Source organism: Canis lupus, chromosome 26 (assembly GCF_011100685.1).
Source record: "Canis lupus familiaris isolate Mischka breed German Shepherd chromosome 26, alternate assembly UU_Cfam_GSD_1.0, whole genome shotgun sequence".
Lineage (NCBI taxonomy): Eukaryota > Metazoa > Chordata > Mammalia > Carnivora > Canidae > Canis > Canis lupus.
The window spans coordinates 30,772,839-30,798,751 of NC_049247.1; the positions used below are offsets into that span (position 1 = coordinate 30,772,839).

Below are 25,913 nucleotides of genomic sequence, written 5' to 3' on the forward strand. Positions count from 1 at the left end.
CAATTTATTCTATTATTTCCTTAGTGAGGTTGTTTCCAGGTTTTTTTTGTTCTTATAAATAATGCAGTGGTGCATATTTATGGTGCTTTCAAAATACAAATCGGGTCGTGTCACTCACTTGCTTAGTATCTGTCAGTGCTTCCCTATCATGGAGGTCAGTGTTCTCTGACTCCTTGATATAGCCCATAAGGCCCATCATTTGGGATCTTACTACCTTCCTCATGTCCTCACCCACCCAGATTTCAAACTCTAGACGTTCTTTTACTTGGAGCTCCCAAATGTGAACCACCTTGATTTTTTTGCTTTTGTTTCTATGTAATATCTGTTCCTTGTCTTCCCAGAAAAGTCTGCTGCTAAGTTCAGATCCTCACTATTCCTTATCTATAATGATGCTCAAAGATGATATCCACGAAATCAGGGTGGTCTTTGGGATCCACGAAGCCAGTCTACTGACAGATAAGATTTTCAAGATGGTCTAAGCTCCAGGTGCCTTTTTTTTTTTTAAAGATTTTATTTATTCATGAGAGACACACACACACAGAAAGAGATGCAGAGACATAGGCCGAGGGAGAAGCAGGCTAGGCTCCATGCAGGAATCCTGATGTAGGACTTGATCCCGGGAGTCCAGGATCATGCCCTGGGTCAAAGGCAGGTGCTAAATCGCTGAGCCACCCAGGGATCCCTCCGTGCCTTTTTAGAGCTTTCAGATCTAGAAACAATTTCTACTCCTGTGGTCAGATGTGAAGGCAGAGGCAAGACAGTGGAGCCAAGGTTAGGCTAGCCTGTTCTCCTTTCTTGGTGAACTATGATGTTTAGAAGGGCCAGAAGCCTGAGGAGATCCACTTGCAGAATATAGTGGCCAGCCATCCTTCATCCTCCCGCCCCTAGGAATACCTTGTGGTAGTTTAAATGGGATGGCCAACTATTAAGGCCCATGGGTCAAGTGCAGTCCACCATGTTTTGTACTTCCCATGAGCTAAGTGGTTTTTGTATTTTTAAGTGATTGAAAAAAAAAATTATCAGATTTTTGTGACATGTGAAAATATATAAAATTTAAATTTCAGTGTCCATAAATAAAGCTTTATTAGAACACACCATTCTCATTTATATATTGCCTTTGGCTGCTTTTTTGCTACGATGGAGGAGCTGAGTAGTTGCGACAGATTGGCCCATGAGCCTAACATTTACTCTTTGGCCCTTTATTGTTTGCTGAGCCCTTATCGAGACAGTGCTGCACTGTGGTCAGGGAGATAGGAGACAGATTGGAAGAGCACTCTGAAAGATGAAATGAGAGGGCTTCGAGAAGGAAGCTTATTCATAGGGTTTGATGGGGCAATGAGGACCAAATATACGAAGACTCAACATGGAGGAGCCCTTCCATCCACTCTTTGAAAATGACTACACAGGAGACAGAATTTGATTTAAAAAACTTCACATTTTATTTTACAGAATATGGTCACTTGTTGAGTTGAAGGCATGGAGCTTAAGAGCTATTCTGATACAGACTCTGAACAAAATGCCCCCCTGCCGCTCCGAGCACTTTTGATGACTGGCTCATCATTCTGTACACAAGACATTTCATTATCAGAGCTGAAGATGCTAACAATGGTGATAACTTACAAATTCTGAGAAAAGGCCTATATAGGCAAAGTGTAAGAGTTTTTTTTTTTTTTACTAAATTGGTGTAGTGCACCCTTAAAATTACATATTCACAAACAGAAGTTAGAGAAAGATAAATTAAAATACACTTAAGAATTTTTTTCTTGCCACCTGAGTTAAATTCAGGGCTCCTTTCCTTCAGAATGCAAAAAAGACAATGTTAACTCCAGATCACTAGATGTGAGAATGTTTCCTCTGAAAGAGAATGCACTTATTTTTAAGTTAGTAGCACGCTTCACATAAAACCAACCTAAAGTTAGAAAAGCCACTTTTTGAAGGCACAGTTTGTTTCCAGCTCAACTGTGGAAATAAAAGCCTGTCTTATAGACCCCATCTGGCAAGAAGGGTGAATTCACTCCAGCCCACGCATCTCTGAGTGTCTCCATGAGACAGATGTGTCTAGTCTAGAGGATAGAATGTTTTTTGATCATAATCATCATGTGCAAAGATTCTGGAAGCTCCGGGTTTCTCTTTGTTCTCTGAAAATGCAAGCAACTTTGCTTTATAAGGTAGAATCAACCACTGGTCCTTCATGAGCCGGAGGGCAAGGGGGAAGACCCAGCAGAAAGGAGCTCCCAGTGCGTAGCTTGGAGACAGTTCCCTGGTCAGGGCCTTAGTGTAAGAGGGTCTAAACAAGAGTTAATATACACATGTAAAGTGTCAGAAGACACATTTCTAGAAAAGTGGCTGTGCTTTCCTTCTATATGCTTGGAGAGGGGAGAAAAAACGGGGCAACTGGCTTCAATGTTCTAACAAAAGACAGGGAAAGGGTATAATATTCCACGCCACTTTCCTTCAAGTCAGTGAAATCACTAATCTCATTACGCAAATGGAAGGCTGGGGAAAAGAATATTTGGCAGTGGCCTTTACATGTATAATTTGTTTGAAAAAAAAATAAGCTTGCATCTGAGGTATAATGACTAATCTCCATGAGTCTCTCTGCCTGATGATGACGAACAGAAACAGCCATCATGACATACGTGGAAGGTGTTAGAAAAAAAAAAAAGAAACAATTAGGAGTGGAAATGTACACACAGGCTGCTCTGCATTCTGGCTTCATGCTTGTCAGCAGCCTTTTTTGCTAAAAGCCCTCCGAACTCATTTTGTTTGGGCTAGGTAGGTGTTTAAAACTTTTCCTTTTACCATTTATCAAGAGAATAATCACGATGAGCTCATCTGATAAATGCCTAATTTGACTACCTCTAATCGTATTCTCACATACTGGGATATTCATAATGACGTTGATCAGATTCCATGAGTTGGCTGGAACATGACAGAAGGTTGTATCTACTGACGGAAGCTGTCAAGTGTTTTTAGGAATGCCATGCAGCATGGAATGGAACTACTACAAATGAATTGCTACAAAAATATGGATGCACTGTTGCAGCACTGCAGAGATTTCTTTTCCTTCAGGGGGCTTTCTTTATAGGCTACAGAACCAAAGTGGTGAAGGTCCCATAGACAGCACCATGTGTTGAGGTGAAACACACTTGTTTTAAATTTTCTGACCTAGCCTATTTTATTAAAATCAGCGCCTTTTACGGTCTTCAAAATATTTCAATTAATTTGCTTTTTTAAAAAGACAAGGGTCTTGCGGCTTCAATTACTCTGCTGGAGGTACCAACACAAAGGCGCTAATCTCGTTACAGAAATCAATTTTAATGAATGTCACTTTACAAAGAAAGAATCACTTAAAAGCATTAATTAAAATTGATTTCTGTAATGAGATTAATGTTTTTGTGTAGAACAAGCTAGGCTAGTTAAAATGATAATGTCTAGGCTTTTATTTTTAAAGCTAAGTTGTTCTAGACAAGTCTGCATCATTTGTGGCACTCCAGTCCTCCAACTGGGTGGCGGAGAACCAAGAGCTGAGTCAAGTCATGTTGCAAGAGGTCAAGAGGAATGGGTGGGAATCCTAAATGGGCCAGGAGACCCCAGGCGTTGAATAAACACTGCCATCCCCGAGGCTGGGTCAGGTGCTCTGGGGAGGAGCACACAGGGTAAGCACTGTATGATGCTCCATTCTCACAAACTGTAGAGGGCCCCCAACTGGCCAGCTGGGCAGCCTTGAGACAATGGTGCATCTGTCCCTAACCTCAGTCAGTGACTTAGAGGTGAGAGTGCACAGGGAAGCAGGGCTCACCCAATTCCCTGTGCATCTCCAGGCATCACGGTGAGTGGTGCTGATCTGAACCCTTTCTACTAAAATGCATGCCAAGGATGGAGGCCAGGAGGGAAGAGGTGACATCTGTCAACCAAATAGCAAACGCTGGCACTTTCCATTTCTGAACATTGATCCTTTTCTGGGGTTTGAGAGAATCGCAATGTGCTCAGTGTATGTGTGTATGTGTGTTGGGGTGGGGGTGGGAGAATGGTGACTGGTAAGCCAAGATGTGGGAAGGACCACCCTCACAACACCACCACAGAGATTGGTGGTTCCAGGATTGAAATTCTGCCCATGTCTTTCCATATGCTCGTTAAAGTGAGAAATGCAACTGTTCTTCTGGTGTCAGCAAGGTCATCGAAGGCCCAAAATACTCAGGGCCAGGCTGTCGTGCTCAGATTAAGACTCTAAGCATTCAGTTCAGACAATGGAGAGGTGAGAGCTCTAAAAAAAGTAGGATACACATTTCTCATCATGACATCTCCAAGGACTCAACTCGCTCTATAATTATAACATTTGCAAACACATATTACGTTACACACTAAAACAACAGAAATTAAATTTTGGGAAGTTTAACAGGAGATTTTTTGGCTCGTTTCATCACAATGGGGTGGAGAGCCTTCTCGGTGTTTAAAGTTGCCTAACTTTTCTTTCTGTGCTTTTTATATTGACATCTAACTTGTCCACTTTGGTTGTGAGGCGGTCAAGAATGTCATCTTGCTCCTCAATTTCTGTCTGCATCCCCAGGGCTATGTCCTTCAGCCGGCCTAGTCCCACGGACAGCTCATCTGTGGGAGAGGGAAAGGACATACAGGGCTGAGTGAAGTCACAGCAGCAGGGGCCTCTGCTTGTTCCGTGCCCGGTGCTCTGCAACATGCACATCACTGAGTGCTCTTTCTCAAAAGACAAGGAGAACTCTAGGGCTTTGGTTACATTTTCCAAAATTCATGCAAGTAAAAAGCAAACCAGCTGACTCCACATAAAGTAATATGTGCTTAATGTAAAAGCCACTTTTCCCCTAGATGTCTGCTCAGGATCATCACTATTCATACAATGATGTTTGTCCTTCTAGTGCTTTAAAAAATACATACAGATCTACATCATGTTTTGGGTGCCTCTGAACGTTCTAATAGGTGGAGGCACATTGCAAGATCAGTTAGTACCTGAGAAAGAGAGAAGTACGTAGAGGCTTAGAAAACACTCCCTTCCCAGACCCCATAGTGAGTATCTGGAAGAAGTATGCAGGTAACCAACAGCCAGACCTGCTGCCGTGCTCTTCAGGAGCAAAAACCTCATGTCAGTGGGTAGAACTCAACAGTGCCCGGTTTTCTTCCTTCCATCTCCAGCCCCCTAAAGCTGGATCAAGCACAGATTCAGAGTAACAAGTATGAGAATACCTATTTGGAAACACATCTGGGAGACAGACCTGGAAGCCCCTGCACCTGGTTGCTCCTGCTCCAGGCTCCCACCTTGGAGAAGGCCACATCCCACCCCCTCTTCCACTCTGCAGGTGGCATGAGAAATAGGTGCTTTGTCCCTACCTTGCCACCTGGGGCGCTCTCCCAGAAAATACATGAACTACAGATGGTTCCACTCCATCCAAATGCTATGAGGTCCTGTCACCTATGTTATGATAATTCACATTTTCCTACATCAATTCATTCATTGCTACCACTTCTCAGATCCATGCACACATCAATGCTGCGAATGTCCTGGGGTATGACACAACCTGAATCTGGCTGGCACCATTTCCTTTGCCCACTTGGTGGCTAGCTGGGTACGGAGATGTCTGTAGTCCAGGGTCCCCATGTCAAAAGGAACTAAGGGCTAAAGGTGCTGGGTCCCTTTAGTAATGCCCTCTGGGGCAAGCCCCAGGGGACAGTGGGGCACAGACTTTTGGCAAAGTTTCAGCCCTAGCGATAGGTTACATCATTCCTGCTGATATTCAAGTTCAAACATGAGGGGTGAGAGTTCCACTTCCGTGCAGGACAAGTGCGGGCTGGGGAGAAACCCAGGTCAGTCCCACTGGGTCTGAGTTAAAAATCCGGGCGGGCCCTCTTCTGATCCGTGCTCCCAGATCACAGCTGAGGGAGACTGCCTTTGAAAGGAAGGCCACTGGGGAGCAGCCCTGCCACAACTAGCCACTCTGGTGCCAGGTCCCTTCTGAGCTCATTCTAGTTCCCTCGGTTGGCTTTCCCACTCTTTGTAATAAGTATTTTCCCTTTGTTTCAAAAAGTGTTAAAAGTCAATGATCACATCCATTTTTTTTTTTTGATCACATCCATTTTTTAAGAGGAATAACACCTGTAAGGACATGATTGGTCTTAGAGTATGTGGAGGGAGTACCAAGCAGAGGTGACATAAAGAGAACCAGAGTCAATGGAGGGAAGAGACATGCTGCAGGCACTCTGGGGTCCCCTCATTGGGCTGAGCCAACTGCAGAGGTGAGTCTTGACTTAACTGATTCGGTCAGTTCTCAGGCTTCATGACAGTGCGTGCGCGTGCACGTGTGTGTATGTGTACCTATGTATGTACTTGTACGCAGTGGGAGTGGGGTGCATGCCCACAGCTGCCTTCTGCCCTTTTACTAGGTGCAGTAGGCCAAGAAAAAGCCAGAGGGAAGAGAGAAGGGGAGGTGCTTCATAAACCTTGTGAATTAAAGATAAAACATTAAGAAAGGTCAGAATACACAAATACTTGGCACTAACACCACAAATGTAAGCAGAATCTGTTTTTTAAAAATTGTCTTCAGCTCTATGCTTCTTGAATTTATTAAAACCCCTAACCTTGCGTTCCATGGAGAGTAAAATCTGTGAGGTCATCCCAGGCCTCAGGGAGTGTGCTGGCACTTGGGACAGCAAAGGACAAGCTATAGGTATACGGAGATTTACTTATTTATTAATTCATTATTTATTTTTTTATTTTACAGATTTTATTTATTCATAGAGAGAGAGGGGGTGGGGGGCAGAGACACAGGCAGAGGGAGAAGCAGGCTCCATACAGGAAGCCCAACGTGGAACTCGATCCCGGGTCTCCAGGATCACACCCCAGGCTGCAGGCGGCGCTAAACTGCTGCGCTACTGGGGCTGCCCTACTTATTTGTTTTTTTAAAGATTTTATTTATTTATTCATGAGAGACACACAGAGATAGAGAGAGAGAGAGAGAGAGAGATAGAGAGAGAGAGGGAGAGGCAGAGACACAGGCAAAGGGAGAAGCAGGCTCCATGCAGGCAGCTCGATGTGGGACTCGATCCCGGGACTCTGGGATCATGTCCTGAGCCAAAGGCAGATACTCAACCACTAAGCCACCCAGGTGTCCGGATATACTGAGATTAAAAAAAAATAAAATAAAAAGTGTGATGGGCACCGAGGTGGCTCAGTTGCCTAAGTGTCTGCCTTCGGCTCAGGTCATGATCCCAGGGTCCTGGAATCCAGCCCCACATCAGATTCCCTGCTCAGTGGGGAGTCTGCTTCTCCTTCTCCCTCTGCCCCTCCCTCTACTCATGTGCTCTCCCTCAAGTAGATCCTTAAAGAAAAAAAAAGGTTTGATAAAGTAAAGCTACCAGACAGGGGAGCCTTGCACTAGTCCCTCAGATAAAAGCAGGGGCTGGTAAGAAGGAAGGAGCAGACCTGTGAAGGGCAGCCAGGCACAGCCCGTGTCAGCGGGCCCAATGGCCCCAGAGTGCCACCTCAGCCCTTCTTAGCATGCCACACTGCATCCTGCTGGGACCTGCCTGCCCGAACTGTAAATACCATGCCAACCACACTGCCTTAGCCTCCAGGGATGGCTGTCCTTACCTCTTCTCCCCACCTCACTCCCTGAACTCTACACCCTTCCCTAGGTCTCCTTCCTCCCTCTCTTTCCAGCTGGCACCAGTGACACCATTTGAGTAGGGAAACCTTCAGTGGGGAGCCTTTCAAGTCCCTTTGTAGGTGTCTCTGGAGCGGTCATACCCCAGCAGATGCCTCTTCTGTTGTAGGCCTTTGGCTCTGAAGGGCAGAGTCCAGAGGACCCAATAAAAGAGTGGCTGCCTGGGGCTTCCTGGGCTCTGAAGGCAAAGGGCAGGTGGAGTTTGGGGTGGAAGCCTGCCTGGGTGTGCAGGGTGTGGAGATGGGCCCTCTCCCCCACTGCCAGTAGGCACTGGCCAAGCAGATCTAGTGCTGACATGCACACTAAGGGCAGTGGTGGTGAGCTGTGGGGTGGGCAAATGACAGTTCCTTTATTCACTCCTGCTGATATCTATTTCCTCCAACAGATGTTTCATTTCTATGGAGATCTCTTTTAATGCTCAGAAGGAGAATTCTTTTCTCTGACGGTGTAATTCCATTTCTAGTACTGTGGCTATAGAATGCACACCAAAGATCCGCTCACAGGAGTGTGAGGGGGTTCTGCGCAATAGCAAACAATGGGAATAACCTAAGTGTCCAGGAGCTGGGGGTGGGACTGCTAAAGCGGTGCTTTGCAAAGCAATTTTAAGAAAAGAAGTTTAGGGAAGTGTTCCAAATACAGATAAAAACGCAGGATACAGAGGGCACCTGGCTGGCTCAGTTGGTTGGACATCTGCCTTTAGCTCGGGTCATGATCTTGGGATCCTGGGATCGAGTCCTGCATTGGGCTCCCTGCTGTGGGAAGGGGAGAGTCTGCTTATCCTCCCCCCTCTGCTCCTCCCCCTGCTCACTCTCTTTCTCAAATAAATAAATAAAATCTTAAAAAAAAAAAAAGCAGGTTACAGAAGTATACACACTGAATGACACTGTACACCTGACACTATACGTCCACATGTGCACAGATACATGCACAAAACAGAAGGAATGACACCAAATCAGTGGCCACTGCTGTATAATAGGATTCTAGGTGTTTATTTCCTCATGGCATTTACCTAACTTCATAATTTTCTATAATAAATCTACATACTCAGAAACAAAAGCTAAATGTTGTTAAAGAATATGGACGTGCCTCATGTGCTGTCATGCTATCCCCTGAGGGCTGCTGGAATGGCCACTGGTCTGGGTGACCCAGGGAAGGGGCCCTCAGTGTCCCTCCTGCGCAGGAGAGGAGGCGGCAGCTTGCGCCCAGACGCTCAGAGTGCATCGTCATGGACCTCAGTGTTGTCTCCAGCTACATACCTTTAGGGCAGGGAGAAATTTTACTTTGGGTCTCACCCACTTTGCCATCTCCCAACAGGAGTGAGACACTGACAGGGACCTACGTAACCATGGGGGAGCTTCCTGTTCGAGGGGTGGAGGTCAGAGGCAGCACGTCCGAGACACCACCTAGAATGAACTCATGGAAACCGCTCAGGAACCTGCTCCTACTGCCCACACGCACTCCTCCACTCGAACTTCAAGTAACTGGCTTCTCTTCCACTGTTCAAAAGTTAATCATAGAGCGCTGGCCTACTAGGCCAGGGTACAGTGCTGACAACACAGAAATAGTCCTGTGTTCCCTGGAATTTACAGTGTGGTCAGAAGATACCTGTGGTCAGTCCAGCAGGTACAGGACTACAACACAGTGCAGTGTGTAAAGCCAGGCCTGCAGCGTGAGGAGCCAGCCTTTAAGCAGTGGAGAGGAAGGGCACTCTGGGCAGACATGGGCAGAGGCGGGAAAGCACTCGGAGCCACAAGTGATGGGACTAGGAGGGGTGGAGAGGCAGGCGGGGCCGGGGGCCCGTAAGGGACCTGGAATCCCTTGTGTCTGCTGCAGTGGCCTTGTGATGGCCAGCTCCTACTGGGTCAGGTGGTTCCCTGTGGCATGTATGGGGCTGCTTATCTAACCCTCTCCCCAATCCTCAGAGGCAGGTTCTGGTTCTGTGCCCCACTGACAGACAATGATGAAGGGGGTTCTCACTGTGGCACTGTGCAGCCCCTCGGGGACTCCTGGTCCCTGCTGCTGTCACAGCCCAGATGAGAGGTGGGGATGGACGGAAGTGGACAAACTCCAGAGAGAAGGGGGAGACGGGCATGGTCATATTGGATTTGACACATGGTAAGGGAGGGGCAGACACCACATTTTGGTCCCAAGAAACTGCTGGCTACTGGTGTCCTGGCTGGGCCCAGCACGAGCTGTCTGGAAGACAAGCGTCCTGAGTAAGTGACCTGCGGAGGCTGGTGTAGCTTCAGTCTTACCTAAATTACTGTCGATCTTCTGGTGATAGGCTCGAAGGTGGGGGTTCTTCGGGTAAGCCTCAGTACTCGCGGCAGAACCGGTGCCTCCAGGGAAAGAGTCTGAGTTTGGAAAGAAATACCAGGAGGTGGTTAACTCATGTCTCTTGAATGCTGCTTCACAAAATTAATCTTGTGGTTTATGTATACAATGGAATATTACTCAGCTATTAGAAATGACAAATACCCACCATTTGCTTCAACGTGGATGGAACTGGAGGGTATTATGCTGACTGAAGTAAGTCAATCGGAGAAGGACAAACATTGTATGTTCTCATTCATTTGGGGAATATAAATAATAGTGAAAGGGAAAATAAGGGAAGGGAGAAGAAATGTGTGGGAAATATCAGAAAGGGAGACAGAACGTAAAGACTGCTAACTCTGGGAAACGAACTAGGGGTGGTAGAAGGGGAGGAGGGCAGGGGGTGGGAGTGAATGGGTGACGGGTACTGGGTGTTATTCTGTATGTTAGTAAATTGAACACCAATAAAAACAAACAAACAAACAAACAAACAAACAAAAAACAAAATTAATCTTAATCTGGAAAACGGGGCTGGGGCGGGGGAGGTGGGGAATGAGGCAGTTAGTTAGAAGGCCATCCGAGGATGGATGATGTGTGGGAGGGAGGCACCGGGTAGGCTTCTGGGGGGAGGGAGGGGAGATCAAAGACCCTCTGCCTACGGGTCGGCTGGCCAGCCCCTGGACATGAGCTGAGGGAACAGAGACTCATACGCTTACCATACGGCAGTGAACCTACAACAAGGCACAGCTACGTGGGGTTGTGGACAGAGTCTACAGGGCCAGGGTTAAAAATCAAAATAGCGGGCAGCCCAGGTGGCTCAGCGGTTTAGCGCTGCCTTCAGCCCAGGGTCTGATCCTGGAGACCCAGGATAGAGTCCTGCGTCAGGCTCCTTGCATGGAGCCTGCTTCTCCCTCTGCCTATCTCATGAATAAATAAAATCGTAAAAAAAAACAAAATAGCTACGTTGTGGACACGGAATTGCAGATGACTTTCTCTCCTTCTGGAAATGTACTTCTGTGTCTTTTTGCTTCAGATACAACAAGCAAGGAAAGAAGAAATGCTAAATAATGCACATTTACCCCAAATCTTCCTGGGGCCGCAGTTTCTCAACACACCCAGAAAAGCCCTGTTATCCCGGCTTCTATCTTTTGGAGGAATGTCTCTTTCCAGACGTGGTGTATTTTCCCCAGTACAACCTGCTGAAGCCATTCCACACACACAGCATCAATTTTTCAGTTGACACACTGTGCAAATTAAAACTCCTTGATTCCTTAAAATCGTGTCTTTTGGGTGGAACAGGCCTCTTCCTCTACTTCTTTAGGCTGTGCTTAGCTCGGACTCTCTGTGGGCCCTGCATATTTTAGTCTTCTGTCATTTCCTCCCATGGCTTTTGCCTTTCCAGACTGAACTTCGGGGATCTCCACCTTTCCTGACCCCTGGCTCTTCCTCCATCAGGCCTCTCCTTAGCTGGTGGCAACGAGAGCGGCGGGTCCCCGAGCATCCTGGCGCATCCTGCTTTCCTCAAAGGAAGTGCAGGAAGCATTCAGTTTCTGGCACTGTCGAACGTGCCTGGCCTTCTAGGGGTCTGCGGGGATTTCCAGGAGGCCTAAATTCCTTTCCAGATAGAGGTGTTTCTGGGCCTATCATTTAGTAACAAGAGGATGACAGGACATCACACATGATTGACCTTGCACACCTTGTTCATGCTGCTGCTTCTCTGGCCACTCGTACTTCCGGGCTACATGAGTCCCCCACTGCTGTGTAGCAGTTACCACAGCCTTATCCTTCTGTTCCAGGGCTCAGGAGTCCAGGATGGGTTGCACCAGGCTACAGTGGAGATGTCAACAGGGCCGTGTTCTTCGCTTTTGGGGACAATCTGATTCCTAGCTTTTTCCAGCATTCCTCTGTAGGTGGTCCCTGCCTGCATTTTCCAAGCCAGCAGTGGAGCATCTTCCAATTTTTGACCACCTTTCCTCTGCCTCCCTCTTTACTTATAAAGGGGCCTTTAAAAAAAATTTTTTTTAATTTATTCATGAGAGACACACAGAGAGAGAGAAAGGCAGAGGCAGAAGCAGGCTCCATGCAGGGAGCCTGATGTGGGACTCGATCCCGGGTCTCCAAGATCACGCCCTGTGCTGAAGGCGATGCTAAACCGCAGAGCCACCCAGGCTGCCCAATAAAGGGGCCTTTGTGATTACTTGGCTGGTTAACTCAGGATAATTTCCCCATCTCAAGCTCGGCTGATTAGCAACCAATATATTCACTGGGTCTCGGGATTAGGACATGGTCATTTTGGGGAGGCTATTCCCGTTACCACAGAGGTTTTCCTGCAGTTGTCTTTTCACTGCTGCAAGAGTTCAGACCTACAGGGGGCAGGAATTTTCAATGAAACACAGGCCAATTTTTTATTCCACCCTCCACGGGGTGAGGGATGAATCATGCTGTAACACACACTTCCAGCTCCCAGGGAGTGACACTAGGTCCGTAACATCCTTTACCCATGACAGCAGCTGGAGTCCCTGCTGCCCCCCCCATCCATCCTAGGGCCAACACCAAATCCAGAGTCTCCTCTACAGAATCCAAGTGTGGCCACGCACAGGTCCCCACTGACCTGAGTCATTCAGCTTCCTGAGGTTTGGGTGGCTGGCCTGGTATTGTGCCTCCTGTGCTTTACTGGTACTTATGGCTTCTTTCAATCTTCGGATGAAAGTTGAGAAAAGAGAAAAGTTAGAAAGAGAAAATACCTATGACAGCGCGGTCTTTTAAGCAATGTGTCCTTTGACTAAAGCAGGAATATTCATCAACAGCTCCTGGGAGTCCCACCTGCAGCACAGCAAACATCTGAGACACCTGATTTAGAAGAGCAGCATCTGGTTAGGTGGCCCTTTTTCAGGAAAATGAGAATACCAGGACCAAGGAGAAGAGAAGCATGTGAAAGGACCAAATGGATACTTTAGACTAGGGGTCAGTAAACCATGACCCATTGGCCAAATCCAGCCCACCAACTGATTTTGTACAGCCACAAGCAGAGAGCAGCCTCTACAGGTGACCACTGACAATTGACTGGATGATAGGGAACACTAACTGTGAACCTCTAGTAAAAATTTTATTCTTCTTATTAGTAGACCTAGTTATAAAAAATTGTACTCAATTATTACTATTTTCATTTTTTAAATGTCATTAAAAAATTTGTTTTTCTTATTACCTAAGTCCCTACAAAATACCTTTGATTTTGCTTCTGGGCATGCAAAGCTTAGTCTGTCCATTCCTGCTAGAGACAGGGACTTCTCTAGGTAACTCAGAGATCCTTAGCTCACACTCCACGAACCCCTGCAGGCATGGCAGGGGCTCCCTGTCCCCTGAAGCTGGGCCTCCTGCGCAATCTGCTCTTCTCCACCTTGCTGACCACTTCATCAGCAGCCAAGCTGGAAACCAATCATTTCCCATTTATGCCCTCTCTCTGCAGCTCCACTCCAAGCAAGCTATGCAAATGTCCTCTCAGTCTTCCCACAGATCCCCAAAATCCAGCCCCTCATTCTGCCTCACCTCTTTATCCTTACATGGATGAGCCCCTGCCTTTCCAATTCTTACCTAAAGCTTCCAGGCATCTTTCTAACATACCCTGCATGAACCTCTCCCATTACAGTCTTTATTTACTTCTTTATTTTTTGAATATTTATTTTAGAGAGAGACAGAGAAAGAATGAATGTGCACATGCATGAGTACAAGTGGGGGGAGGAGGAGAGTAAGAGAATCCTCAAGCAGATGCCCTACTGAGTGTGGAGCCTGATGCAGGAGCAGATCCCATAGCCCATGAGATCATGACCTGAGCCAAAACCAAGAGTCAGAGGCTCAAGAAGCGTCTGAGCTACCCAGGAGCCCCACTCTGGTTAAAGTCTTTTAATGGCTCCCCACTGGCACAAGCCTGGACTCCAACAGGCTAGAGGCACAGTAGGCCTTCAGTGCTCCAGCAATCCAGACCTCCTGAAATTTGACAATTTCATTACTCAGAAGCAGTGACTGAAGTCTAGACGACACAGCTGGTTTCTCTGAGCACAACTGTGAGCCCCAATTGTTGCCAGGTCAGTGTAAGTCGGAGATGCTTGCAGGCGAGCCCACCTGGCTATCACCCAGCCTACACTCCAAAGACGGCTTTTTTCCTTTGTGCTCACACGTACACAATAGTAACACTTAAGTGACAGAAATCTGGCTTCTTTGTGAAAAATGGCAAAAAAGAGTCAATTCTAGGGATAGTGACATAAGTGGTCAAGAAAGAGAAGGGGAAGAGTGGTGGCTCTCGGTCAGAGTTAACCACATCTTGAGTTAAGTCAGAGAGTTTCAAATTAGGGAGTGGTTAAATCTCTGATCTGAATGGACTTCTCCATGAGCTTTATTTTTTTATTTTTTAAGATTTTTTATTTATTTATTCATGACAGGCACAGAGAGACAGGAAGAGGGAGAAGCAGGCTCCACTCAGGGAGCCAGATGCGGGACTCGATCCCGGGTCCCCAGGATCACACCCCAGGCCGAAGGCGGCGCTAAACCGCTGTGCCACAGGGGCTGCTCTCTCCATGAGCTTTAAATAGAAATGGGAAGCAGCAGCTTATGAAGCTTTGCCAGCAGGACCAAAAATGGCTTACCAAGAAACAAGTAAAACCTTAGAGAAGGCCGAAGGGTTTGTGTAATGAGGATATACAGAGGAAACATATGACTTGACAAAAGTCTAATTAGGAGGACTTATTTTAAAAGCTTTTACGTCAAAATATCTTTATATTTATGGAGTACAGACTTTGAAAGGATCACAAAGACTTAACTTTTTTTTTTTTATCAAAGCAATTACACATTGTAGTGTTTTTGTGAAGGTAGGGATTTAGGGCCTTACAGATACCTTTGCCGGCCTCAATGTCGAGAGCCCGCTGAGCTCCCAGTCTGGAAGCAGCCATTGCCTTCATTCGTCACAGCTTCTGTGCTATGGATGCTGCGCACCTCCCACCTTCCCCTCCTTCAACCGGCAGGCTTCCATGCAACCGTGATTCCATGAAAAAGGTTGGTGTCTCAGTTCCCAGGGCCAAGCCCCTCTCCTCTGGGCCTCTGTTGCCTCTCTGCTGACCATCTGCCTCCCCTATACCTTCCCAAAGACTGGTCTCTCTCCTGTGGCTTTGTCTCCTAGGACAGGCATGAGCCTATCAAGCATGGGTGCTTGGGATGCACGCAAGGCCACTGGAGCAGCCTCTCCTACAAAGCCACAGGGATCCCCTTCGATGTACCTTTCGGGAGCAGTTGAACTAGTGTGTTGCTTCATTTAAAAGTTTTCCTTTCCTGCATTCACTCAGTGATGGCAAGAACACTCCAGCTGACTGGTGCTGATCTCTGAGCAGAAGGCTAGATGGGGCACATGACATCAGGCACCCAGAGGCCCACCACACTGAAGTTAGTCTAGCTGCTTTACTATTGGGATACTTTCGTCAGGAAGGCCTTGAGTTTTTAAGACGCTCCCCCCAAAAAGTAAGTTGCCCTGGAAGCTCCAGGACTCGAAAGGCTTTTATAGCATGGCCAGGGTTGGTGGGTGGGTGCAGGGGTGGGGCATGAGCCCCAAGAAGCCCTAGGGAAGTGGCAAGTAGGATAGAGGAAAGCGCCAATCACAAATTTATCAGTTTCCCACTTCTCGAAGGGCCGACTCTGCTACTGAGTTCATGTGACACAAATGTCTTAATCCAAAGCCAACGGATGTCTAAACTTCCTCTGATAAGACATAAACTCAAAAAGGAGGACATAAAACATCCTTCTTATTCGTAAACTGCAAACCCAACCAAACAACAAAAAAGATAAAATCCAACCAAACAATCCTAGACACTCCCCCAGTTGGGGAAAAATGAGATATTTGAAATCAGGGCCAAGTTGGAAAATCAGGAATGGATGGTGATTATGACTGATCGTCAAAACAAATTGATCCTTGTGACCTTGGCTAGCGTAGCCGCAGGAACAGCCTATGGGCCCCCATCAACTGCCTGCTCCCCTATTGCAGTTTCCTCTCCATAAATTCCAAAGATCCACCTGCCTGGTCTTTCTGCTACACTCTCAGTTCCTTCATCTGCACTTGTTTCTCCCCAGTACAACTATGGGCTGGAAATAGTTTCCTCATTTCTTCCCGACCATACCCTATATCTTAATCTAGGTGGTGGCCACACAGGTTAACAGTCACCCATTTAGTAGAAGTGTCAACACACACTTAAGATGTGTGCACTTTACCGTATGTCACTTATGCACTTAAAAAAATTCGTCTTAAAAAATCGTTCCGTATTCCAGATTTATTTATTTTTATTTTTATTTTTAAATTTTTATTTATTTATGATAGTCACACAGAGAGAGAGAGAGAGGCAGAGACACAGACAGAGGGAGAAGCAGGCTCCATGCACCGGGAGCCCGACGTGGGATTCGATCCCGGGTCTCCAGGATCGTGCCCTGGGCCAAAGGCAGGCGCCAAACCGCTGTGCCACCCAGGGATCCCGTATTCCAGATTTAAAAGATAAACACAGAGATAGGGCTATGAAATCTGTGGAATAACATTACCTCAGACATTACTCTGGGGTAAATGGAAGTAGGCTATAAAACCAAATGAATACTGTGATTGCAGGTATGAAAACACTGAGTAAGGGAGGAAATGAAGTTGTGAGGTTTTGTGCTATGGTAAGTAAGCTATAGATTTTCTATAATAAGGCCATATTGGTTTACAATAAAAAAACAGATACAGGGATCCCTGGGTGGCGCAGCGGTTTGGCGCCTGCCTTTGGCCCAGGGCGCGATCCTGGAGACCCGGGATCGAATCCCACATCGGGCTCCTGGTGCATGGAGCCTGCTTCTCCCTCTGCCTGTGTCTCTGCCTCTCTCTCTCTCTCACTGTGTGCCTATCATAAATAAAAAAAAAAAAAAAAAAAAACAGATACAAAGGGGGCATCTGGGTGGCTGGAGACCTGAGGTCAAGCCCTAGAGTAGGGAGCCTGTTTCTCCCTCTCTTCCCTGCTCATGCTCTCTTGTGATCTCTTTCTTGCTCAGATAAATAAAATCGTTAACACAAACAAAAAAACAGACACAATGGTCTGAGATCTGAAACATAACTTATTTTAGCAGAAACCTGACTCTTTTATCTTTGTGTGTGTTTTTTTTTAAGATTTTATTTATTTATTCATGAGAGACACAGAGAAAGAGAGACATAGGCAGAGGGAGAAGCAGGCTCCATGTAGGAAGCCTGATGTGGGACTCGATCCCGGGACCCCGGGACCCCAGGACCATGCCCTGAGCCAAAGGCAGAGACACTCAACCGCTGAGCCACCTAGGTATCCCTGACTCTTATCTTTGTACACGTGATATTTAACTATCTGTCAAAATCACATGTATGATTTTATTATCTAATTGAAACTTTTGAGAATAATGTCTACTTTTTTTCATTTGTTTTTACTGAAGTTCAATTTGCCAACACATAGTATAACACCCAGTGCTCATCTCATCAAGTGCCCTCCTCAGTGCCCATCACCCAGTTACCCCAACCCCCCAACCACCTCCCCTTCACATCTACTTTTAAAATGAAAATTAATGGCCAGGCTGGATTAGATATGGAAATATTGGATATAAAGACTTTTTAAAGAATTTTTAAAATACCGTGAAGTGAGTCACATTTATCCTGATTCAGCTTTCTGAAATGAATATTCTTTCGAATGGCAATTACTAGAGCAGTAATTTACTGGAGACCCAATTTATTTAGACTGGACGTCCATCAAATAATGAACACCACCAGGAGCGCTGGAGAAATGTTTCTTTTTTCAAAATGTGCGAGGACAAATCCCTTCCAGTGAGTAACTTACTAAGATCTTGGATCCCTTCAAGGCACTAGAAGTGGGTTCAAAGTCTTAACCATTTGCACTAAAGCCCACTTTCGGCTACTTCATATCTGGATGGCTGAGGATCCACTCACCTGCTGTTAGCCTGGGGGGCAAGGGTGCCATTCTGTTCGGGTGGCGTCTCTGTTGGTTTGGATTTGAAGTAATTGACGAACCCCCCAAACATGCTCTTAATGCTGTTAATGTGCTTCTGGCTGGTCTTCAAATCTTGATCCATCTTGTCCACCATCTTCTCTGTGCGTTCTAAGACACCCCGCTGACGGACGAGCTCCTGGGGAAAACAAGAGGTGATGGCGTCACACCGTTTTATAATGTTCCCCCTGCAGGGGACCACCCAGAGCAGGTTTGTCATGAGGCCTCAGTGAGCACAGGTGGGGACACATAAAGATACTGCCATCTGTGAGGGGAATGTTATCCTTTCTGACACCACATTCCTTTGTCCTGCCTCAATGGGCTTTCTTTCGTACTTGCTCCCGAGTTCCTTTTCCCTCCTGCCCACATGATGCTGGCTCACAGGACCATGTTAAGATGGATGACGCGTACCTGTGGGGGTCAGAGCGCAGGCCTGGACTGGTGGCACATCCTCCAGCTCTCCCTCTTTTTGGCCCCCTGTAAAACTTACGGCCTTTGACCTGACACTGCCCCATGGACTATGGCTCTTATAGCCCCCTTTTCAAATATGGGATTTCCAGTGGGTCACTGGAGCTACCTGGCCCTGGTCACAACTTCAAGTTCTTTCACAAGCTAGGTTCTGGGTCCTTTCTGGGCCCTGTTAATATCTGATCCCAGCAGTTATGTTACCTGTGGCAGACTTCTCTCTTAATATCTTAAAACAAAATCATGAACAATTTTTGATTAAATGCTCCAGACAACTGAAGGATAAAAACAAAAAATATATAATGGGTTTGTTACTTCTAAAAGTGTCAGTAGAAAGCTTTTAGACCATTTAGGGACACAACGTGCAATCTGAGTTCTCAATAGTTACAGCAGGTGAAATTTTGAAATATAATGTACGGGCAGAAAAAAATCCATTGAATTTATTATTAAATTCTGTTAAACTCCTGTTGGAAATAAACTTAGAAAATGCTGAGCTTTACAGCTTTGAATGTTTAAATGTTTTTTCACTGGCCCATGAGACATGTCTGAAGAAACCATCAGGTTTTTTTAAACAAAAGGAAAAACCTTTCCTGCACTGTGTCATTCTTGCAAATGCCTGGACTGTGTCAAAACTTGCAAGAGCTCGTTTTTAGAAGAAAAAGAAAAAAACCAAAGCTGCTAATTTATCTAGAGTTTCTCCTTCTTCCAACACTTCAGGTTTGTCATCTTCACGTCCATTCTGAGGATAAGTCTTTTCTGGAATAAGGAAGGCAAGGCTCTTAATTAGGATCAAAATGATGTTCTCCAGCACTTACATGTTTATTGAGTTGACACACTGCCAGGGCCCTGGCACACCAGGAGGCAGGTCCGTGGCCTCCCCGGCAGCGAGGTCTCTCATGGCGGCTCATCTCACCAACCACTTGCCCTCTTGCTTTGGCTGCCTGCCCTCCATGTGGAGAGTGGCAGCAGGAACAGGTAGCTGACAAAACCTTCCCCAATTCACAGTGAGATCTTACTTTCTTTTGTTCACAAGTGACACAGTCTCTCACACTTGGGTCTGCATCCCCGTGCTGACTTGGTAAGGAAACCAAATGTCTGACTTAGATGTTAATATCGAAGTGAAGAGAAATCTGTGAGGGTGGCTTGTCCCCTGTGAGGCAGGAAGACCAGGGGAGCGAGTGCCATTCTGATCTCTGGAAGTTTCTGTGAGCTGGAAGCCGGTGTTCACTGGAGGTGATCTGCTGGTCAGAGGCCAGCAAAGGAGGAACTTCTGCTGAAATCCTTCCCCTGAGGCAGAGGAAAGGACCAGGCTCCAAGTGCTTGTGACCTAGTTCTGACTAACGAGGAAGAAGGGCTTGGCAGAGCAAATACCAGGAGTGCCAGGACGGGAAGGACAAGCTAGGCAGACCCTGCACCAGTCATTACAAAGGCAGGCCTCACACACTCCAGTCCTCAGGAATCCTCCTGTCCCCCAAGAGGGGGCCCCATGCCGTATCGTCATTGGTCCCTGTGAAAATGGAGGTCATGGAGAGACGAGGGCAGCTATGAGGGGAGGAAGCTCCAGAGAGGACCTTCAGTGTAAAGGGCACGCGTGCAAAGCTCAGATGTTAGCATTACAGGGGATCCACACCCCCCCCACCCCCACACACACCTTGACCTCTAAAAGGAGAAAACCGTCAGGGAAAAGATCTGGCTGGGCCAGTGGTACTACGCTGAGCGACAGCACAGAGAGAGAGGGAGTGCCTAAATTCCCCTTCGGGGAACAACTGAAGACCCTGTGAGGGTAGACTCTGTTGTACATGAGGCAACCTTTGGCCAGACGGATTATGTCCCCTGGCCCTGTGAGAGTGTGAACCCATCAGGGAATCCCCACTGAGAGAAGACACGCACAGGAGAGATGTCGCAAGACATCCACCAACAGATACTCCTCTGCCAGCCACTGTTCCAGGCGCCAGGGATTAGGGGTGAACTAACCAGCCCCAGAGCTCCGCCCCAACAGAGCTTACAGTCTCGGTGGAAGGCTCAGTCAGTCAAGTTTCATTTCACTTTTCATTTGTTGACAACACTGCTGGGAATCGAGTGGGGAAGGCAGAAAAGAAAACTATCCCACATATACACGAGGGCCACTCTGCCAGGACAAGCCCCTTGCAGGGACTCTTTGCCAGGCTTAAGGGAGAGACAGGAAGGCTCCCTAAAGGGGTGGAGTTGAAGGGGAAACTGAAAGCTGAGAAGTTAGAGAGGCAGAGGGTGGGTGTGGGGCAAGAGAATCCTGACAGAGGGAACAGCCCATGCATGTAGCAGCCCTGGGCCATGGGGCCAGCTGAGGGAACTGAGAGAGGCAGAGGAACATGAGCACCAGATGAGGGAGCATGCAGGAGGCCAGGCAAGGACCCAGCAGGTGTCACAGGGGGCAGCAGTGACCACCAGATCCCAACTCCAATTTATAGTTGATATATCTCGGAAGTTCACTTGGGCCTGGTTGTCTTCCCTGACCAGGTCAGGCCCCGAGATTCTGAAGAAAAATGTCAGTACTAAGGTCCCTGTACTGAACTCATAATTAAACTGAGATATTGAATAATAAGTAGGCGGAGGTCAATCTGGAGGTGAAGGTCAAGTTGAACCTAGAAACTTGAGACTCCTTTCCATCGTGTCACTCCCGTTCCAGTGGAACACACACGCATAAGTGCTGGAGAGGACACATGAGCATGAAATATGCTCAAATTGAGGCTCTGTCTCACTGCAGTGGTATGGAGTGGATTCAAAAACATGAACTGAGGGGTGCCTGGGTGGCTCAGGTGGTTAAGTATCTGCCAGCGGCTCAGGTCCAGGGTCCCAGGATGGAGCCTTGCATTGGGCTCCCTGCTCCATAGGGAGTCTGCTTCTCCTTCTCCCTCTGCCCCCTCCCTGCTTGTGCTCATGCGCACATGCTCTCTCGCTCTCTCTCAAATAAATTAATAAAATCTTAAAAACAAAAACAAAAACACAAATGAAGTCTTAGGTTGTATGAAAAACCACCAAGGGCAAAGGCGGTGATGTTGGTGTTCTTTACTGCCTGTGTACAGGCTGACCTGGGGGTCACTAAGGACTAACTCAGTAAGCCTGGGCTGTGCATACCCTGCATGTTCCAAAGAAAAGCTTTGTCTGGCCCCTGGCCCTTATATTACCCTGATAAGAATATCTTTGTATACCTGAGTCCTTAGGCTAGGCCAGATAGTTTATGCTAACAATGTGATTTATGGTGGGGACCTTCAGCCACATGCTTGACCTCTGAAGGGGTGAAACACTAAGGTCTGCCAGTCGGGCAGGTGGTCAACTATGCCTACATGGTTGTGTGATGGCCTACCAAACACCATGCCTGCCCCAGTGATGTTACTGTGCCAGCCATTTGGGCCCTGGTCTAACATTTATTGCTGGACTCCCCTGAAATGAGATCCCAGGCTTCACAAAAACTATACAGGAGCATGCTCAGCTGCCAGAGGGGACAAGGAACAATCTGAGCAGGCGTGTCTCCATAGGCTTGCCCAAAGGTGCAAACAACCCAAATGCCTATCATTAAGAGACTTGCTACATACATACAAGTCATCCATTCAATGGAATATGACATAGTCATAAAAACAACAATGACAAGAGTAGCATTTATTATATATTACTAAGGAATAAACTCCGATCCTATTAAAAAATGTACAGACTAGAATACATAGAACATCTCTGCTCAATTTAAAATTAAAAAAAAGGGGGGGGGGTGGGGCAGCCCAGGTGGCTCAGTGGTTTAGCGCTTGCCTTTGGCCCAGGGCGTGATCCTGGAGACCCGGGATCGAGTCCCACATCGAGCTCTCTGCATGGAGCCTGCGACTCTGCCTCTCTTTCTCTCTGTATCTCCCATGAATAAATAAAATCTTAGAAAGAAAGAAAGAAAGAAAGAAAGAAAGAAAGAAAGAAAGAAAGAAAGAAAGAAAGAAAGAAAAGAAAAGAAAGAAGAAAGGACTATAGCTATCCATAGAATTACCTCCACTGGCCACTGAAGGAACTGATCATAACTGGCTGCTGCAGGAGCAAAGGGATGAGAAGAAACTTCAGACTCTCCTGTATGTTTTTCTTTCTTTTTTTTAAAAATCTTATTTATTCATGAGACACACACAGAGAGAGGTAGAGTCATAGACAGAAGGAGAAGCAGGCTCCTCACAGGGAACCCAACGTGGGACTCGATCCCGGGATCCTGATCTGAGCCAGAGGCAGATCCTCAACCACTGAGCCACCCAGGTGCCCCTCTCCTGTACGTTTTATATTTAGAACTATGTGATTTGATAGTTCTTCACCAAAGCTAAACCTCAGGTAAGAGAAAGAATGAATAAATTACACTTGGAAGAGCTGAGTGGCCTGCAAGTCTCTCCATGTTCCGGACTGTGCTTACCAGGCTGCGCCCTAATTCTGTCCCCTGGCCGTCAGGACCAGTGGCTAGACTCCATGAGAAATAAACCTGGTCAGGTTTCCTGGGAGGAGGACAGCTCTCCTCCATCAGAAATGACTTAAGTAATTTTCCTACTTCTGCCAAGCTGGGACTGGATGATATCTTCCCAATCTAATATTTGTACATGCCTAACCTTCTATAAGTACCTATCATGTTTTCACACAGCTCAGTGCCAGGTCTCTAAGCTGGGAGGTTAGCAGGTGACTTGGGTCTGATGGGAGCCACACTGTACACTGAGTGGCAGGAAGAGCTCAGCAACCCCAGCCCAGTTCCCACCCCCATTCTGACTGGAATCAAAGACTGATTCAAAGGTACTCTGGAGGGGCAGCTGGGTGGCTCAACGGTTTAGAGCCACCTTCAGCCCAGGACCTGATCCTGGGGACCCGGGATAGAGTCCCGCATCAGGCTCCCTGCATGGAGCCTGCTTTACCCTCTGCCTGTGTCTCTGTCCCTCTCTCTCTCTCTCTCTCTCTCTCTGTCTCTCATGAATAAATAAATAAAATCTTAAAAACAAAAACAAACAAACAAAAAACAAAGGTAGTCTGGAGAGTACAGAGTGGGGTGGGGAGGGGGTGCTGACCATCCCAGCCTCCTGGGGCCTCTGATGATTGGGAACTGACTCAATCCCAGAAAAATTCAGTGTCACCATACTTATGACAGTGCCTGTCACCTGCCTAGTCTTGATCATACCGTACTTCTCAGAGCAACACCAACTTGGCCCAGTCCAAGCCTCCCAGGCCTGAGCTGCTGTTCTGCACCGGTGTTCTCATCGTGCCCCTTGAACAGAAAGGGCCTCTGGGTGCAACGTAGGGGGAGGGGAGTTGTCACCACAATCCATGTGAAACCACTCACTTTTATTATTTTTTTTGACTCTTCTTCCCTCTGAGGGACAGACTTCCCCTGACCACGAAAGGCTCCTAAGCTGCCTCCTGCGTCCCTTCTTTGAACATATCCTGTGCATCACTTCCCCACTGGAGCCCAGGAACTCTGGTGGTGGGCCAGTGTCTTTGCACTGCTCCTCTCTGCCCTATGAACAACCTTCTTACCTTTCTTCCTTTCCCTTCTCCTCACTCCTGTCTAAATCTTAGCCTTAAAAGCCAGATTTGAGTTTATCCTAGGCCATGACACCCTACTTTTATCATTCTGATTTCCCATTTCATTTGCTGTTTCTTTTTCTATGATTTTATTTATTTATTCATGAGAGAAACAGGGAAAGAGAAAGAGAAAGAGGCAGAGACACAGGCAGAGGGAGAAGCAGGCTCCCTGTGGGGAGCCCGATGTGGGACTCAATACCAGGATCACGCCCTGAGCCGAAGGCAGACGCTCAACCACTGAGCCACTCAGAGGCGTCCCTGTTCTGTTTCCAGAGATGTCCCTTCAAACAGTTCTTTTTTTTTTTCCCTTCAAACAGTTCTTACTTGGCTTCCTTGGACCTGGGACCCCTCCAGTACTCCAGTAACTCCTCTACTACTTACTTCCCCTAAGATCTTAGGTAATCCTCCCAAACCTTAATCAACACTTGCCATTCAGGAATCCAGTAGATATGAGCTCTAAGAACTACAGCTAAACTTCCTTAAGGAAGCCAAAGACAGGAAAATGGGCCAATGAGGGATACTGTAACAGGAGAGGTGCAGAAGGAAAATAGCCAAGAAAGTGGCAAGGGGGGAAATGACCCAGGTGACTATTTGAGAAATTAATCCACATATTCAAACTGCCCAAGACTGGAAGTGATCAGGTCAGAAAGAACTCTGCCAGAGAAAAGAGTTACAAAGAGACCCATGGAAGAAAACAACACTTCAGCTTCCACTAAGTTTCAAAGCTACAAATGCTGTAGATTAACGTTAGCTGAGCTAATCGATAACCTACTATTACATTTTTAAGAACTTAAATAAAAATGCCCATACCAAACCATTTCATTAGTAGGCTGAGGAAAAAATGTGGTGCCTAAGAAAGAACCATTCTCACTCAGGGTCCCTGAAATCTCCCACGGGTGGAAAGACGAACTGACAAAGGTGAAGTGGAGAAACGGATAGTCACAGATCACACACTGTCTGGGACATCTCCCTTTGGATTTGGTTAAGTAAATGTAAGGCCCTAGCCTCGATCACACTTGCGCTACGGCTTACTGAGCAGCTGCCCACAGACCTCATCACCTCTGCGGGTGAGGCGGAGCAGTGGTCAGCGCTAGGGGAGGACCTAAGGCTCATCTGCTCCGACGCCTTCCACAGCAGCACCCACTCTGGGTCACTCGAGGAGTAATGGTGAAACCCCTGGATCTGGAATCCTGCGCAGGCAATTATATGAAAGAACCTGACGCTCAATCTCTCTAGCCCGAGCTCTGCTGTAACTAAGAAAGATTACTGGGGGCAAACTGCCTCTTTGGAGTATTCAAGATACCCACCTCTTGGTACGACTAAAGTTCCTTGAGCGCGTGTGACAATTCAGAGCGGCCGGGCCGCCCTGTTCTGCTGCAGACTCACCTCGGAAGACGCGACGCCGACCTTCTCGGACTCGTACATGAGGGACAGGGACCTCTCGGTGCTGGCGGCTGTGGCCTGGGCCACGCGCATCACCTCCTGCCGCAGATACTGCTGCCTGTCCGCGGGCGTGCAGGGCCCGTCGGCGACGTCGCGGTCGTCCTTCCACCGGGCCGGCCGGGCGCCCTCATCCTCCGCATCGTCGTCGAACGGGTTGTAGCTCTTGGGGTAGGCCGACATGGTGCCGGCGCTCGTCTCGGTCTGGGCAGGAGGAGGAGGTGTGCGGCCAAGGCGGGGAACGGCCTTTCTGGGCCCGCAGGGGTCCAGGCGGTCCTCCCGGGACCCTCGGGGAGCGCCCACAGCGCGGCAGCCCCGCGGTTCCGCCGCTCGCCGTCCAGCGCCGCGCGCCCCCGCCCCACCCGCCCAGGTCGCGGAGCGAGCTCCTTCCGCCTGGCGTGCGCGGGAAGCC

General features: G+C 47.5%; 1 protein-coding gene across 2 annotated transcripts; it reads right to left on the reverse strand.

The window, feature by feature from the left end:
• Window positions 1-1,415: 1,415 nt before the first annotated feature.
• SNAP29 (synaptosome associated protein 29) lies at window positions 1,416-25,862 on the reverse strand. 2 transcript variants are annotated; one of them, XM_038575974.1, is made up of 5 exons: window positions 25,448-25,862; window positions 17,977-18,173; window positions 12,619-12,704; window positions 9,950-10,048; window positions 1,416-4,611 (listed from the first exon to the last, which is right to left on the reverse strand). In XM_038575974.1, the coding sequence occupies exons 1-5, from the start codon at window positions 25,682-25,684 to the stop codon at window positions 4,454-4,456; spliced, it is 777 nt and encodes a 258-aa protein (XP_038431902.1). In that variant the 5' UTR covers window positions 25,685-25,862; the 3' UTR covers window positions 1,416-4,453. The 2 variants fall into 2 exon arrangements, with proteins under 2 accessions (XP_038431902.1, XP_038431903.1); XM_038575975.1 differs by lacking the exon at window positions 1,416-4,611 and adding an exon at window positions 8,509-8,950.
• Window positions 25,863-25,913: the final 51 nt, after the last annotated feature.